The following is a 17,999-nucleotide window of genomic DNA, read 5'->3' on the forward strand; positions in this document are numbered from 1 at the left end:
AGGAGGCAAAGGAACAACTGTCCCCTCTGTCTGCTGCCCTGGAGAAGCTGCAGCAGGAGAAACAGGAGTTGTTGGAGCGCAAAACGCAGAAGCAGGAAGAAGGGCAGGAGAAGGTGGACACACAATCACTTTTGTCTGTTTTTGAATGTGCTTTCTCTGTACTGAGAAAGCAGCACAGTTTAGCAACATTGTTTCACTCAACCTGCAAATTTGTCCTCCATTCCTTGTTATCGGTTTGTTCTTTAAGTGGTAATTTGGGCCTTTCGTGTGTTTCTTTTTCTTACTCTTCATATCATATCGTACCTTTTAATGCCTTTCATATAAGCCTTTGTTACATAAATAGAGAAATGTTAATTATCAGTGAATCAACATTGTTTTACATGCACACGCATGTGCACAGACACGCTCAATGACTGTAGTAAAATGATAGTATTGAATTTTTATAGGGCATTTTTTTGTGGTACAGATGACCTTTGAGTGTCTACTTATCTAATTTAGTCTGAATTCTAACTCTGGCAGATCAGCTCCATTAAAGAGAAATTAAAGGCGATTACCACCTTGGAAAAAGACATCACTAAATACGTCATTGAGGGCAAAGATGAGTACAAAGAGGTAACATGTTTGGCACTGTTGTACATGACACACACACACACACACACACACATCCCAACCCCATCCCCATCCCCCATGGTTTGTTTTCTGACATTGTGTAGTACACTTCATTTGCACTATTAAATAAAAGGTAAACATGTTTCTTTAACTTTGAAACAACAGCTTTTTCACTGTACAACTTTAGCAGTTTCCTCTGAGATCAACTGTAGAAGCTTGACTATAAATATCATGATTTAATAATTTAATTTTTAACCCTTTCATGGGCATTATTGTTGCAGCAAAAAGAGTCTGAACTCCATGAAACTAACACTCAGCTCCATGAGGCTGAGAAGAACAAGGAGAAGATTAATAAGGAGATGGGAAACATCCGTCAGGACATAGATACTCAAAAGGTACAGGTTTTTTTATATCTTTTTTTCCCCATTTTTTTTTCTTTTTTTTAAAGAAAGTTGTGAGCTCACTCCAGCATATGGTTTGCTGTTGCAAACCTTAGTTTAAACTATCTACTTTTGCAGGTATTTGACAACAGAGCAAAAATTGTGCTGTGTGTTCTTAACTTTAAAACACTAGGTTTCAGTCTCAGCTTCACCTGACTCTAGATGCGTGGGTAAGGCAATCATTTTAAAACCTTGTTAATGAATCTTAGGTCCAGGAGCGCTGGTTACAGGACAACCTGACCTTGAGGAAGCGTGTTGAAGAGTTAAAAGAAGTTGTGGCAAAACATGAAGCTCTGATTAAAGACATGGGCAACATGCAAGTCATGCAGCTGCGCCAGTAAGAACACTGCACCATTAGCAGTTTATCAAATGATCAGTGAAGCCAGTAAGGAAACTGTTAAAAACATTTGCAGTCTCTTTCACGTCAGAGATGTCACACTTGATATTTTGTCAATGTTACAGATTTAGCTGTGTGTAGTATTTAAAATTATATCTTATCTCTTTCTGCGGTTTTCCAGAGAACGGCGTGAAGCAGAACGCAAGCTGGAGGATTTGAAAAAGAACCGCAGTATTGCACTGGGCCGTCAGAAAGGCTTTGAGGAGGAGATATTGCATTACAGGTGACACAGGTTGCATTTACGCTTACTCTATACATGTATGGTCATCCAAAACTTGCCAGGAAAATTGTGGAAAAACATGATATCCTAAAAGATTTTGGAAGATTTTAATGTAGCGTGAGCTGTATATTCTGAACATGTTGTTGTTAGAACAAACAAATATATTTTTGCTTACTGTTTAGGTTCAAATGAGATGAAGGAGCAGTGAGTCATCCCTTGACCTACATTTCAGACAGACATTGAGCTAATTCAATAGAAATAAATCTCTTCAGAGACAAATTCATTGAACAGAAGAATGAAACCCATAACCAATTACCATATAATCATCACACATTATGAGAGATGTCGGGCCTATGTTTTCACCTCTACTTAATCTGTGCATCTGTATGAATGCTGGGTGATTGATTAGACTGCTGCTATGTGCAACTGTAACCAAAAGCTATAGACTATCAGTCTTTCATATAATGCAAAATACATGATATTCTTAAAATCCCTGTCATAATATTAATATGATTACTTTTCTACTACCATGGTGTGTACAGCCAAGTGTGCCAAGTCATCTTGGTCACACCATATAATACATGATCAAGAGTTCACCAACCAAACTCACAGGTACATCTTTGGCCCCCAGAAGCTCTTATCTCTATCAGCTATTATGGCACCATCACATTGCCTAGCAAACAACCTACCAAAGGCCTAAAATGACCCATTTTTAGCATTTAGGCACCTGTGACACCCGTTAAAACCCTGGTGCCATTTAACTTTCACAACAGTAACATCTAATTTACATCCACAAAACTTGAATATTACGATGTATATGATATATTATGGCAACATCACCTTGAATTAAAATTACATTTATATGGTGGAGTAGGACTGGACCCACAAAAATAGTTTACTGTATCAAAAGTTTAATTTCAGATGAATAACTGTATAAATGTAATTAAGACAGTGGGATTTCAAGCTGTGTGAACTAGTCCAGGATACTTGTAACCATAAAGTGAAAATTAAGTTATGAAATCTTGCAAACCATTTTTCATTATAAAATTAATGCTGGTGGACATTGTCTGTTAATGAGTACAGTAGTGCACTTATGTTTCAGACAGTGGATGTTTGGCATGGTCCTTTAATCATACTTAGATGTAAATGTACATTTTGTTGTATATATGCATGCAATCAGTCTTCTGTTCTATTTACTTTTCTCACTGTCATTAATAGGTTTGCTAACAGCATGAACAGACCAAACAATACCATAGAATGGACATGGATGTATGAGTGTAGTAAAACTAGTTTAAGGTGAAAAATTGAAGTTGGGAAAACCCTGGATAATGCTGAGAAACATGAACAGAAAACCTCGTCATTATTTCTCTCTCATTGAACTTTTTTGTGAAATTAAAAGTGCTCTTTGAAATGATTCCTTACAGAAAGGAGCTGCGCGAGGATCAGTATGACAAAGCTGATGAGCGCTACAGAAACAAGATGATTACAATGAGGACCACAGAGCTGGTCATTAAGGACCTGGATCTCTACTACAAGGCTCTTGATCAGTAAGTCTTGTCTTGGCATGTGTGTGTGTATGTATGTATGTGTGTGTGTGTGTGTGTGTGTGTGTGTGTGTGTGTGTGTGTGTGTGTGTGTGTGTGTATATTTGTGATAATTTACAGTGGCAACTGGAAATGACAGTGTCAACTGATGTCAGTGATCAAAACTGTCTCTTCTGAGATTCTGCTGTTTTTTTTTTTCCCCTCGTGTCTGAAGGTGTCACTTGCAGAAACATGTCTAAACTGTTTAGTCAGCTTGGGAAAATGGGTATGTATAGTGACACAGAGTGAAACAGATGAGATTGATTAGTTTCATGGTAAAACCACAGATAAATTGCATTTCAAATGCACAGGCATGTATCAGGAGTTCAGACATATGGTCTGCTGTAAGTTGTGTGATTAAAATAATGACAAAGGAGTCAATAAAACTCTATTCATACAGCACTTTTTGAGAGCTGGGTTACCCATTATTCACAGTAACAAAGGAACAAATATAAGTTTACAACAAAAATACTTTTAGGAAAAGCGTAAACACACACTAGAGAAATTTAGGCCAAGGAAGCATCTATTATTGTGAATATTTTCAAAAACATTATGTTGTATAAAAATGCTAAATGGCTTTAAACCTGTATCTGTCTCTGGATCTCCAAAAAAAAAAAACTGAAATGTTTTTTTAGGTAGGATTTTATAGTATTATTAATATTATTCCAACTCCGTCCTGTTTTTCTTCATCTTTTTACACACACAGTGATGGTGCAGCATGAAAACACCTGTTTATTTATCTTTGAAGTAAAAAAGTGTAACAGCCAGTGCACCACGTCCAAGTCAAAATGTAGAGCATGATATGATCCAACAGCATGCAAAATATACCTTACCAACCCTATTTCCTACATGTAATCAGTAAGCTCTATATATATACTATACTATACATCTATGCACTGTTCAAAAAATGCATATAAAATATGTAAATCTTACAACCTTACAGGAAGAAGGGTTGGTAAGTTTTACGTACATCGTCTGTCTAAACATCTTTTGTAATTTTCCTGAAATGACACATCTGGTGGTTGTCTTCTTGAGCAGACCCTTAGAATTTAGGTCATCAGAAGTACCGCAGAGTTTTCAGGTTGATAACTGGGACATCAACAGCATTGTCAGGAGGAAGTGATGTCATTGTCTTCCAGTACTTCGAGACAGTGGCCGGTCAGGCTGAAATCTGATACAGTTTGACTGATATTGTGTAGTGATTTTAATTGTTTTAACCACTGCCCATTTTTGAAAAGTATTTTAAGTATTCCTCATTCACCTAAATTCTTGGGAGAAAAATTTATATATCATTAAAAAAAAACTTTACAGGACACTGCTTGCACTTTTATGCTAAATTCCTGTTAATTAATCTTTGCAAACAAATGAGGTGATTGTTCTGTTTGCATTTCCTAGAAGCAAACTTTAAGATCTTTCCCTCCGTTCATTGTACCTGCATAATGGATGTGCATAAAACTTAGAGCGAAGTACTCGACAGCTGAGAGATCCCTCTTTAGTCCTCTGCGTTGTTTTGAGTACAGCGCAGGTATTCTGACTGTGGAAAGATAATTGTGTGAGGGGATAACATCTTTTGTCCAGTGTGTTGACTATTTTCCTGAAGCCTTTGCTACTCACTGTGTTTAATGAACAGAGCAAAATGGAATGCAATTGTGTCTATGTACAGGCTCGCTTTCATTTTTTTTTTAGGTGATGTTGGTTTCACATTAGCAGCCACTGCAATGTTTTTGTTGGCCTTCGTGCATTTGTTTTACTGCAGTTTGTGGTGTGGTTTCATGTGGTTGAATAAGTTAGTTGTGTTGCTTTGCAGCGCAGATACAGCTGTGCTGCACTTGTTGCATGTGTTGGTTAACATTAGGTACCTTAAATCCAAAGAATTTCCAAACAGTGGATAATAATCTGCTTCCAGGGACAAGCTCTTCACCTTCTGCTGTGATTTTTTTGCTTTGACAGTCTGTAGTTTTATCACTGCAGTCGAGTGCATTCAGGAACCTTCACGCTGCACAGGGCAGGGAGCAGCTGTGATTAGCACGTGCAAGCATGTCATTACGCAGTGATTTAGGGAGTGCTTAATTGCTTTTGCTTTGCATTCTACTGGCAGAGCACAAATTTCAATATTATTTGATATTTAATTGTGGAAAGCAAAAATTATGATTAAAATTCGCTTTGCCACAGAGGGCACAGCTTCCATGATCTTTAAGTAGGTCACTAGAGAGGTCTTCACTTGATTTCTTAAATGACGTCAGTTTGCCCAGAGAGATTTTACATAGATTTTCATTTTATTGATGTTTCACAAGTTCTTATTTGGTTTAAGAGCAAGGTACAGTACTGGCCACAACATGAGTTTGTTTGTTTGTTTGTTGTTGTTGTTTTCTGTTTTTTTTTGTTTTGTTTTTTTTTTGGGGGGGGGGGGGGGGGGGTCTTATTTTATTCCAGGAGGCATGACTCTTCTTTTTTTTTTCTCTCTCTCTTCTTTTAATGTGTCTGGAAATTCTAATTATTTCCTTCTGTTGTGGTCCTATTGGCACCTCAGTAAAGCAAAAATAAAAGATGATTACTCAGCCACCTTCACAATGGTGTCATAGTCTTGTTAGAAGTAGGTAGCGATTCGCCAGTCATTCAGAATTTCCTCCATCTCGACCGTCTAATGTTGGCATGACCTTCATCTATGAATTAAACAGTTTGGAAATGAGTCGCGTCTTTCTGAGCCAACCTTACATGCTTTTCTATGTGAAGTACCAGGCTCTAGAATAACTAAAGAGGTTCTTGGGATTCCAGAGAGCGGATCAGTTTTTAATTAATGTATTAAAAAAACTAGTAACGCTGCTCAACACTGGGTTCTTTTTATAGCTGCCTTTATAATGCTGTTAATTTATCTTGGGATAACTTTTTTCAAGGCTCTATGTGACTGAATTCATCTGTGCTATGAACCACTTGAACATTTTAATTTGAAGTTTCAAAATCTGTCATTATTTTTGTGAAAGATCAGTGATTTTCAATTCTCTCACAAGACATCAGGCTACTTCTTTTTCTCTTTAGAAAAATATATTGTGTAGGGAATGTAACATGCCTAATAATGTTGGATTACCCATATAATTATGCTTAGCAGACTAATTAGCAGCTCTAATTGATTTCTCATCTAACTCAGAGTTAGGTGCAAAATGCTACACTGTTGGGTGCAAAGACATCAGCTATTCCTTGCAGTCACTGGTGTGAAATAAATGTTTGCGTGTATAGAGTGCAAATGCAAACACTTGTTTGAGTTCAGGCCACTAAAGCCTTTCATGAATACAAACCAATGCATGTTTTTCACTTTCACCTTTAGGCACATCAGTGGTTGCACATACAGTTAGTTTACTTTAGGGCTGTGCAATACTATAACACTATAATACTTTAATACTTTAAAGATGATATGTTATCATTCTGTATTTATTTAAATTTTTAGCCTTAAGTAAGGTCCCAAGACAGACTGTATCTGCCTCATAGATACTCCAGACCTGGCTTATTGTGAAGTAATGTAAAGCACAGATATCCACTGTGTGCAAAGCAATGATTAGAATCTTTCTATAGACATTGAGGTTTGTTTATGTAGGTGGAAATCTATACAAATGTCAGTAGTGATGGCACTGAACTTTCTCACATTCTCTTATCTTTCTTTTCATTGTAACACATTGGAAAATGTTGTAATGAATGTACAAACTCATTGCAGTGTTGTGATGATATTTGGTTTGGGCATTTTCTTGATGTAGTCTCACTTGCACTTGAGATATTAAATTTGCAACTGATAATCATCTAATAACTTTAATACTTTTTCAGGCAAAAATGCTGAATAATTGCAGAGCTAGCTTGTCCAGTGTTCTGCTGATTTTCTTTGTCATATATCATTATAGATTAAGAAAAGACCTTCCGACAAAGATGACCACACACACACACACACAAACAGTCAAAGCTTTACTGGAATAAATGTGGCAGGTCACCGCAGAGCTGCTATTAGCTTTGTACTTTTGGTGTGCCCAACACTACAGGGGCAGTTTTACTTTCATTTCTTTCAGAAGCCATTAAAAATGCCAATACCCTACTAAAACTGATCCACCCAGAATTAGCCCGGGAGAGATACTGTAGAGAAACAAGGCTACTTTTTTCCACCAGTGCAGGGAATATTTAACATGTTAAGCACAGTTTAATACCTGTGATTTCAACGGTGGCCAAATCAGATTACAATTGCATCTAAGGATGCTCTACGAGGCTAAATTGGGGCCATAAAGTTTGTTCGAAAAAAAAAAAAATTTAACTGAAAAATTATTTTGAACCCGAAAAAAAAAAATTTAAACAGGAAAAAGAAAAGTTTTTCCAACTGAAAAAATAAGATGTGAAACTGTAAAAAAAAAAATTCAAAACTACTTTTCAGATTCAGTGGGGTTTTTTTTAGGGGTGGGACTCGATTAAAAAAATTAATCGAATTAATTACAAGCTTTGTAATTAATTAATCGAAATGAATCGCATTTTAATCGCATTTCAATATTTGACATGAGAAATATTAATTTAAGTTTAGTTGATGAATGAATCAATATACATAAGCTTAAAATTCAAAATTTTGTTTATTTTCCCACCAGTCTACTACACAGACCAATGAAGGGTGGAAGTGCTCCTGTGATAAGCAAACTCCTGAAATTAAAGTTAAGCATCATAACTGGATAGTTTTATTCAACATTAATGTCTCACTTGTTATAGTTGGAAATTAATCATTCTCTCAGCTGTATTCCTTGATGTTGAAATGTGTTATGCTTGTTTTAACAGCTTATTTTGAGTTAAAGACTTAAAATTAAACCACAAAAAGGAGAAAAAGTTCGTTCTCTGTTTAACAGCTGCTTTTACACAGCTGTGCTTCGCACTCACGGTTGCTAGGCGACATGAGCTACGCAGAGGTGACGGCAGCTGATATGAAGGCTAGCCGCTCACTTTCGGCCTTTGTGGTGTTCGTGGGCTGCGAATGACGTGGGCCGGGTCCTTCGCAGGATGTGGCCCCTAATTTGGACATTGTGCGTCGATATAATCTGTATGCCGGGAACTCGTGCACTGAGAAACGTTCCACGGTGCAAAGTGCGATTAAAATGCGTTAAAATTTTTAACGCGTTAATTTCCCCGTAATTAATTAATCGAAATTAACACGTTAAAGTCCCACCCCTAGTTTTTTTTTTTTTTTGCACGTTCAGATTTTTTTTTTCGCATTTTCAGATTTTTCTTTTTTCCGAGTTCAAACTTTTGGCCCTGTTTTGGCGGGGGGGCAGAGCCTCAGATGACGGGGGTGTGGAATCATGATTGACAGCTCAACACAGTGGCTGAACAACATAGTCCCAGCTGTTGCATTCAGGGACTGTGGGATCTGGATATTCAACATCCTGCCCTGGAGCCCCGAGCTCCCCCAGAGCCGGAATGAGAGCATTTTGACCGGAAAATGAGACTCGGGGAAGTGCCCCACTCACTCGCACGGCCCCAGGGGCCCACCCTGAAGAACAGTCAATATTTCAGTGGGCGTCGGACCATCTAAAACAGGGATCCTCACATCCAGGCCTCGAGAGCCGGTGTCCTGCAGGTTTTAGATGTGTCCCTGATCCAACACACCTGAATCAAATGGCTGAATTACCTCCTCAGCATGCAGTCAAGTTCTCCAGAGTCCTGCTAATGACTTCTATATTTGACTCAGGTGTGTTGAAGCAGAGACACATCTAAAAGGTGCAGGACACCGGCTCTCGAGGCCTGGATGTGAGGATCCCTGATCTAAAATATGAAGTTAAATTTAAACGTCAGTCCTTTTTATTCAGAAAATCCACTCCCTTTGCATGTGGTTTCATTGATTTAAGGCTGACTTGCCACTTCCAATATGACGGACTAGCCAACGTATTGCAGTGACGCGGTCCATGTCATGCTGTTTCTGTAAACTGCTCAGGTATCAACAGTGAATGTGCCTGTGTTCCCTCCATGTCTTTTTATTACCTGATCACTGCTAGCGCTGGCAGATGAAGACGAGGCTTCTGCTTGCCTTTGAGAGCATGGGAAATCTCCAACACGGACTTAAAATGCTCTGCAAATCTGTCAAGATCATATTTTTTCCTCTGAGTTTCGAGTCGTGTATTCACATAAGCTGCGGAAAAAAAAAATCTGAAATTTAAAAAAAAAATGAATCTGAAAATAGTTTTGATTTTTTTTTTTTCCCAGTTTCCCCTCCCTTTTTGTTTTCAGTTGCTAAACTTTTTTTAATTTTCAAACTTTTTTTTTTCAGTTGCACAACTTTTTTTTTTTCCCTGTTTAAATTTTTTTTGGGGGGGTTCAAAATAATTTTTCAGTTTAAATTTTTTTTTTTTTTTTTAGAGCAAACTTTATGGCCCCAATTTAGCTCCATAATGCTCCACCTTTATTCACCGTAAGTGAATGTAGCCTTGACCAGAAGGAGTTGATGTCATCAAGCGGTAACCGTCGTTCATTTGGTGATTCAACCCTCAACCGCAACACCCTCTTGATGGTGGGTGGGCAGTAGTGGCCAAATCACTGCCCATCCCCTCCTTCTGGTTTACAGCTTAACTCCTCTCTCCTGCTCCATAACCAGCAAGAGGCTCCTTCCACTGCCTCCCCCATCCTGCGAACTGCTACCTTTATCTCCTTCCCTGTCACTCCGATGGCTGTGAGCATTCTCGACAGTGACTGGGCAGGGGATCCTCTACAGCCAACCTCGACTGGGAGCAGCCATGCCTGCCATCCTTTTCCCCTGCAGTCTTGCAGGAGATCTTGGTATTTGGTGCTCCTGTTTGCACCCCTCTTCCCACGGGACTGTAAGTTCAATGAGGATGATCTTTTTTTCCTCTTCAGACCAAAGTACCACATCTGGGCTCAAAGTTGTCTGGACAACCTGGGGGTACTGCAGCCTTCTTCCCAAGTCGACTTTCCCAGGCTACGGCCTTTTGTAGCGGGCTGTTCCTTGTTATTGTTGTGGTTGATGGCTTTTCCCCCTCCCTTACAAACTGGATGAATGTTTTTTTACCAGGGTGGGTGGTGTTTCTTGCTTCTCTCCTGCTCCAGGATGTTAGTGAGTGTCATGAGCACCTTGTCATGGCACCACCTGTAGTTTTACACGCGGACAGGGTGTGCGCCATGGTGCCCCTTTCCCCACAAAGCTTGCACAGCGGGTCCTCCCTTATGCCCCACTTGCATAAATTTACCAGAGTCAGGAGTGAGTCATAAACTGATTTCAGCAGGAAGGAAATGCAAAATGGCTCCAGTCTCCACAGTTCCGCCCAAGTGGCCTTCCTTTTGGGGAGGTCCCATTTGGTACAGACTCCTTGGGAAAGCTAATGACACTGCCCTTGATCATATTAACAACTAATGGAGAAAACCAAGTGATTCCAAAGATTGTACATGTCTGTTTTTAGTGGTGTGTATTGATGAGTTAATGGTCAGAAGTGGCAGATTAATCATTAGTAATAACTGTTAGTGTTAATCCATTTATGATGAAGTTGCAAAGTAAGCCTTTTTTAATAATTACTTTTTTTTTTTCAACAGATTTTAAATTAGAGCAAATGAAATACAGGCACTAGCCAAAAAAAGAATGTCAGAGAGCATAGGGTTCACTTCCTACCACATATCACCACGTTACTATCAATGCCATCATTTTTATGTGGTGTCAGCATTTTGCAGTGCTGATTTTCATGATTGAAATGTGCAAATAATTGAAAAATTATCAGTAGGTTAGCAAAGCGTGACATTGCACACGGCAAGGCCTTTGTCAAATGTTGGAGAGCTGTGTTTGTTTTTTTTTTATGTAGTTGCACCAGTAAGTTACTTTTGTATGTCAGTGCATAAGGCCTTTGACTGTTAGGCTGTTTCAGTGGCTTTCTTTCTCCTAATCCTTTCTTTCTGTTTGCTTTTCATATAAATTATTGGAAACCTATCAAACAAATGTTCATGTTGTCAAACTGTTTATTCTTGGAGATGAGGATACTTTGACAGAAACACTTAATAAGGATGAAAGGCCTTAGTAAGGATGTGTGAGCTCACCATCACTGATAGCATCTGAGTGTGGTATCTGAAGAGAGCAGAAGCATCATTTATCCGTAAGTGTGGGTTAGTGAAGGCATCACTGTCTGCAGGTTTATCAAGATTGCAAGCGAGCCTTCAATCAGACAATATATCCAGGTCACAGTTGAATACAGAGAAAACAGTTTCATGGTAAGATGTTTTGATTTGGACGTGGAAAAATTAACACTTAGTGTGCAAAAATTGTTGGTGCAGAACAGAGCAAAAGCTAAAAGTTATGTGCGCGCGTGTGTGTGCATTTAATATTGAAGAGTTGACATCAGTTTTGATTGTATTTTAAAAACATCAATCTAAATGTGTTGGATTGCCAAACATTTTTTGGCATGCCCCACATCAGAAGTCCAAGAACGTTCATGCCAATCATGAGAGATAAAAGATAAAATATCCAAGTGTAATTTTACTTTCTAAAGACCAGTACAAGAGCATAATTCAGGTTAATAATGAAATCAGATTTATTTAACTTACTTTCACTTCATATTTTTTAAATTAGATTTATTCAGCTTTTAATATATTCCGTGTGGTTTTTAAGTATCTGGGGAAAGGGAAGGTAGCTCGAACAGGTTCCAGGTTTACTGGGTCACAGAGAAGAGGCTCTGTAGATTTGTGAATGTAAAAGACAACAAAGGAAGCGACTAGCAGCTTCCGTAGAATGACAATGAGATTCAGCTTTCAGTGAAGAAACCACTGGTGACCTTTAAACCTTTTTAAAATGACTACCAATGAGGGTGCAGTACTCGTATACCATTTTATACTCTCTCAGGAAATCTCAGTGACAGAAATTACTTGTTGTGCTGCATCAAATAACAATAATATCCTTGATAAGTTTCACTCTGGTTTTTGCAAGATGCACTCTACAGAGACTGCCTTGTTAAAAGTCTCAAATGACACATTGATGGCTGCAGGCTCTGGTCAGTGCACTGTATTGGTTCTATTAGATTTGTCATTTAGTTTTGATACAGTCGACCACAAAATTCTGTTACGTCGATTGCAGAATGAGATAGGAATTTCTGGAACTGTTCTTAAGTGGTTTTCCTCCTATCTGAGCAATAGAACCTTTTCCATGTTTGCAAATAACATAACATCCAAAGTCACACTCCCTTCCTGCATAGCGTTCCTCAAGGTTCAGTCCTAGGGCCCCATTTTGTTCCTCTTATACATCAGCCCCCTTGGTAAGATTATCAGTAGCTTTAATAGGTGTCTTACCATTTGTATGCTGATGACATTCAACTCTACTGTTCCTTCAGTGATTCAGAATTACACAAGCTTGATGATTTACTCAGCTGTGTCTGTTGTATTAAGGACTGGCTAGCTAACAACTGCCTTCAGTTAAATTCTAGTAAGACTGAAACCACGATCATTGCTCCTGAACAGAAACTTTCTTGGATCAAATAACACCTCAGTTTTCTGGGCTCCTCCTCCCAGCCCAGCCTCAGAAATCTTGGTGTTCTCTTTGACCAGTCAGTGTCTCTGGACATAGATTCAAGACATCTGGTAAAAAGTTGCTGTTATCATTTGAGGGATATTTCTAAGTTGAGGGCAATTTTATCCAAATCTGACCTGGAGATGATTATTCATGCTTTTATTTCCTCTCGTTTAGATTATTGTAACTCTCTTTTTACTTGTTTTAATAAATCTGCCGTCACTCATCTCCAGCTGGTCCAGAATGCTGCAGCGAGGCTTTTGACAGAAACCAACAGAAGGGCACACATCACACCGGTTTTATCCTCTCTACATTGGCTATCTGTCAAATTTAGAATTGATTTTAAAATTTTAGTCTTGACTTTTAGAGCCTTTAATGGACAGGCCCCCCAGTACATCACCGAAATGTTGGCCCCTTTTTCTTCAGGCCGCAATCTTCGGTCCTCAAGCCAGAACCTCCTGAGGGTCCCTAAGACCCGGTTTAAAACTCGGGGTTACCTGTCCTTTCAGGTAGTAGCCCCCAGGCTGTGGAATGCCCTGCCCCTGTCTCTCTGTGTGGCCAATTCTGTTAATTCTTTTAAAAAGCAGCTTAAGACACTTTTATTCAGACAAGCTTTTTAGTTAAATGTTTTACTTATTGTTTTTATCAGCTATTTGTATTTATTTTACTTGCACATTGTAAAGCACTTTGTGATTTTTATCTGTGAAAGGTACTATATAAATAAAGTTTACGTACTATCTATAGGATACACAGTAGAAATACTTTTTTTTTTTTTTTTTTTTTTTGATTTTGGTTGGAACCACTTTGCCTTAACACGTTTCCCTTATTTTAATCAGTTAGTTACCATAACAGTCCAGCATTAAAGCAATGCAGTGCTTTTTTTTTTTTCAGGTTTCATCAATATATGCAACAGGATCTAAAAAGTGTAGTTTGTAACATTTTGTTGTCACCTGGAACACCATCACAACACAGCAGTTTTTACCAAAGCTCAGCAAGAAAACACTGAATTCTGCACTTAGCGTCCTGTAACTTTAAAACTTGATTTGATTCACTCAAACCGCTAAAGCCTTTTAAAGCTTTTACATCCATTGTACACGCACAGCAAGATGGATGATAGTGCACCCTCCCCTCTTCTTTTATATTTTAAGGACATTAGTAGATGATCCTCTGATTACCAGAAAAAAGCACAAGATGAATAAGTGTTATTTAACTTTAATGCAGAATCCTCATAATAAAATTATTTTATTATATTAATAATGCTGCATTATTATATTAGGAGATAATAAAACTCAAGATGGGATTACTTTTTAAAGGCATAAATATTACACTACCATTCCTTGCATAATAGACGTCAGCTAGTAGAGCACATATCCGCCCCTCCGACATCTGTTCATGGTTCATTTCACTATATATGGTCTTCAGAAATAGCATGGGTAGTTGTACTGTTATCACTTGTTTTTTGCTTACCACATTTCATGTTTCGCATCAGTTTGTTAGATTACAGACCAAAATTTTCTTGGTATTCAGGAAAGTGAAAAAAAAATCCAGTTGTGTTTATATCTTATTTATCAATTCATATCCTGTCAATATGATAGATGCATTTATTGGCAAAAGAAAAATTGCTGCGCTTTTCATTTTATAGTCAAATGATCCGAAAATGGTTTCTGGTTAGAAATGTGCAGTAGCAAAATAATTCAACCTATGCAAAGCTTTATGATGGCTATTCACTTGTTGCACTTTGAGATGAATTACTTGCCCTTTGGTGTCATCATCAAATGTTCTCTTTTGAAAATTAGAATTTTGTGTGTATTTGGGTTTTATGTTTGTGTCCACTCCAGCACATCATCTGAAGCAACTGTGCTCATAGTGAATTGTGAGAAAAACAATGGGAGATGCACACACACCGGAATTATGTATAATTATATTAAAGTGACTTGTTGACTTGAATATTAAATAAGTTCAGTTTCCTGTAGAATTTAATATTTAGTAATGAATAGAGGTGGGAATCATCAGACACCCCATGATAAAATATTATCACAATACTTGTCTCACAATACTTTATTATTGAGATTTTTAACATTTTGCTATATTCTGAGTATTGCAGTAACACATATTGTGATTTATCACCTTTTCTCAACTACAAATGATGTCCTCAAAGTTAAACTTCATTAATAAATGTTTTATCCAATGAGATAAAGTTACTGTGGCTAACTTCAGTTATTTTTGTTTTTGCTGCAAAATGAGATTGTCGATTATACTAACACTGTCACTAAAACCTGCCATAAGACGCAGTCAGTCTGTAACTCAAGTTGTCAATTACATGCAGTTTGTTTCTGATAATACAGCTGTGATAAATCATCAAAGGTCATGTATCTGCTGCTGTCTACTGAGACAGAAATGCACATTTAACAGAAATTTACATTTAGCTATTATTTTCATAGGTAATCATAATTTTTTTTTTTTTTTTTGTTATTGAGTTTATCCTTTATATTTTGATTTAATTTTTTCCCACAGAACCATCATGAAATTCCACAGTATGAAGATGGATGAAATCAATAAGATCATCAGAGACCTATGGCGCAGCACCTACAGGGGTCAAGGTGTGTCTCACGTAAAAAAGAGGGAAAAATTATTATTTTGTAGCATTTTCATATACATCGTTTCCTCGCTCACTGTGTTTTGTCTTTTCCTTCTCTTCTCTTTCCAGATATTGAGTATGTGGAGATCAGGTCTGATGTGGATGAGAATTCATCTGCTGGAGTGAGGCGGAGGGTTTACAACTACAGAGTAGTTATGGTGAAAGGAGATACAGCTCTGGATATGAGAGGACGCTGCAGTGCCGGCCAGAAGGTGACATAAAAGCATATTTTTTTCTCTTTAAGTGGATACATCACATGAAAACTTACATGTGATGTGCAGTAAAACAGCAAAATTTCCCAGTGACTCAAACAACATGTGGTTGTTTTGTTTGATCCATTTGTTTCTTCCTTTTTAAAAATGTGGTTATGTGTGTCCAGGTATTGGCGTCGCTGATAATCCGTCTCGCTCTGGCTGAGACGTTCTGTCTGAACTGTGGGATTCTAGCCTTGGATGAGCCCACCACCAACCTGGACCGAGAGAACATCGAGTCACTAGCACACGCCCTTGTAGAGTGCGTACACACTGATGCATTTTTCTTAGTGCTATACTTGTGAAGACCCTCATTAATAGGATGGAGTAGTCCCTAACATTAACAGTAACCCCAATTTCTACCTTTAGCCTTAAAACCAAGTCTTAATCTTTAAACAGCAGCGATCAAAGTGCACAGACAGTCACTGTCTACCATACTTGGTCCAGTTTATAGGCCGCCTCATCATGACTGTAACCTCGTTTTGGCTTAAAAGCCGTCATTAAACTCAAGTTAACTATGCACCAAAGAAAAGGCCCCTTTGATGTAGATGTGTTGCTATAGATATATATATAGTGTTACAGGATGCTAAAGGTTGGCATTTGTTCATTCCGGTCATTCATTTTTTTATTTATTTTGTCTTTACTGGAGCAGACAGTGTAATTTGAGGTTCATTAATAGACACACAAGGTGTATGAGGGATAAAGTCCAATCAACTAGGATTACCTGGCATGCTAAACATTAAACTCTTAGTTGTATTCCTTGCAGCCACAGTGGGAACTCTTTATACATTTCATGTAACGCTTTATTTCCTGCTCCTCTCTTCAGAATCATTAAGAATCGCTCTTGCCAGCGCAACTTCCAGTTGCTGATCATCACCCATGACGAGGACTTTGTAGAGCTGCTTGGGCGGTCCAGCTACATTGAACACTTCTATCGTATCCGTAAGAACCAGGACCAGAACTCTGAAATCAACAAGTGCAGCATCACCTCCCTCTCATCCTATCTTCACTGAACAGTGATTCTAAAAACTCCTTTGGAAATGTAAACTAATGCTTCATCTTCTTGCTTTGATTTTGTTTGGGCCAAGGCCACGTTCCGTTATGCTTTCCAGGAGGCGTGAAGAAAACTCATTTTCACATCATTTGTTCATTAACTGCTTTGTATACAATGTTTGTTTTTGAAGACACTCTTCAGTAACTTTAAATCTATTATATCCTCAATTATTCCCAATAAACTGGTGGAACAAGCTCCTGCAAAACCAACTTTAAAAGGCTTTTGTTTAATGTCAGAAATAAACATTTAAAGACAAACTGACACTGAAATGTTTGATCCTAATTGTTAGCTTGAACTGCATTCATGTGATGCTGGAATCCAGCCTGAGTGAAACAGTGATGCGTATTTGTTTTTATAGAAATGAAAACTATAAAACATTGTGGCGTTACTTGTTTGAAAAATAAAACTGCTGAAAAAAGTCAAAACTTATTGAAGTTATTTATAGTTATTGAAATTCTGCTGTCATTCATAGTCTTTACAGAGTGACCAGCAGCCAGCGGCCTTCCTGGGAAAAAAATTAAAGGAACATTTAAATCCTACATCAGATCGTGATGAGTAGAATATTCAACTTGAAAGTGTTCACTGGTTATACTGTGTCATTTGCTGAGAACAAAATGATGTAACAGGCAGCAGAAATCAAACTAAAATCACGTCCGATCAAATTAAGACTATTCTTAAAAGTTTATTTCAGAGAAACACAGATCCTTTATCATGACCACAACTTAATCACGAACCTTGTCACACAGTCACTACACTTTTTTAATTTTTTATTTTTTTTTGTAATTGGTGGACGTGGTGAGGGCGTGGGCAAAGCAAGTATACATAATCTGCTGTCAACCTCACAACAAACTGCAACCTGACAACTAAGCAAAACAACCACTTCAAGGGCTTCTGTTCAAAGAACCTTTTTCTGAAGGTTTTCAGCCTACGAACAACAAGTATGGAGATGATGGCGTTTGTGCTGGCGTCTGTCATGGCCGTGCTGATCGGCCCATGTGCTCTAAGTCCTGTCCATATTCTCAACCTTAAACATATCCTTGACCTGACTAAGGAATACAATAAAACTCTGCATGAGGTAAGGGCTCCATCTCATAACCACAACTCTTTTCTTGACGCTTAGCTTGAAATCTTTGTAACATTCTTGGTTCCTTACCTTGTTAAAACCTTTAAAGTGTGTTAAAATTGTTAGGTGACATATTTTTTTCTCTTAAATACGCCAGGGGTACTTTGTGGAGGATGTGACCAAGCTGGCCAACAATGGATGTGGGGTGAGAAGACTGTTTTTCACGTCTTTGAAACAGT

At 38.0% G+C, this 17,999-nt stretch overlaps 1 protein-coding gene across 2 annotated transcripts in view; it reads left to right on the forward strand.

Annotated features, from left to right (window-relative positions):
* The window catches only part of rad50 (RAD50 homolog, double strand break repair protein), a 35,339-nt gene extending 18,217 nt beyond the window's left edge, over positions 1 to 17,122 (forward strand). Inside the window, exons 19-28 of one of the 2 annotated variants that reach the window (XM_030747130.1) lie at positions 3 to 113; positions 520 to 612; positions 891 to 1,004; positions 1,259 to 1,386; positions 1,568 to 1,669; positions 3,091 to 3,213; positions 15,269 to 15,354; positions 15,462 to 15,604; positions 15,772 to 15,905; positions 16,470 to 16,656. In XM_030747130.1, the coding sequence (XP_030602990.1) occupies positions 3 to 113; positions 520 to 612; positions 891 to 1,004; positions 1,259 to 1,386; positions 1,568 to 1,669; positions 3,091 to 3,213; positions 15,269 to 15,354; positions 15,462 to 15,604; positions 15,772 to 15,905; positions 16,470 to 16,656 (1,221 nt within the window). Of the gene's footprint in view, positions 1 to 2; positions 114 to 519; positions 613 to 890; positions 1,005 to 1,258; positions 1,387 to 1,567; positions 1,670 to 3,090; positions 3,214 to 15,268; positions 15,355 to 15,461; positions 15,605 to 15,771; positions 15,906 to 16,469 lie in introns of both variants that reach the window. The other variant, XM_030747131.1, reaches the window with a different exon arrangement.
* The last annotated feature ends 877 nt before the right edge of the window (positions 17,123 to 17,999 follow it).

This window comes from Archocentrus centrarchus, chromosome 14 (genome assembly GCF_007364275.1).
Source record: "Archocentrus centrarchus isolate MPI-CPG fArcCen1 chromosome 14, fArcCen1, whole genome shotgun sequence".
Classification (NCBI taxonomy): Eukaryota; Metazoa; Chordata; class Actinopteri; order Cichliformes; family Cichlidae; genus Archocentrus; species Archocentrus centrarchus.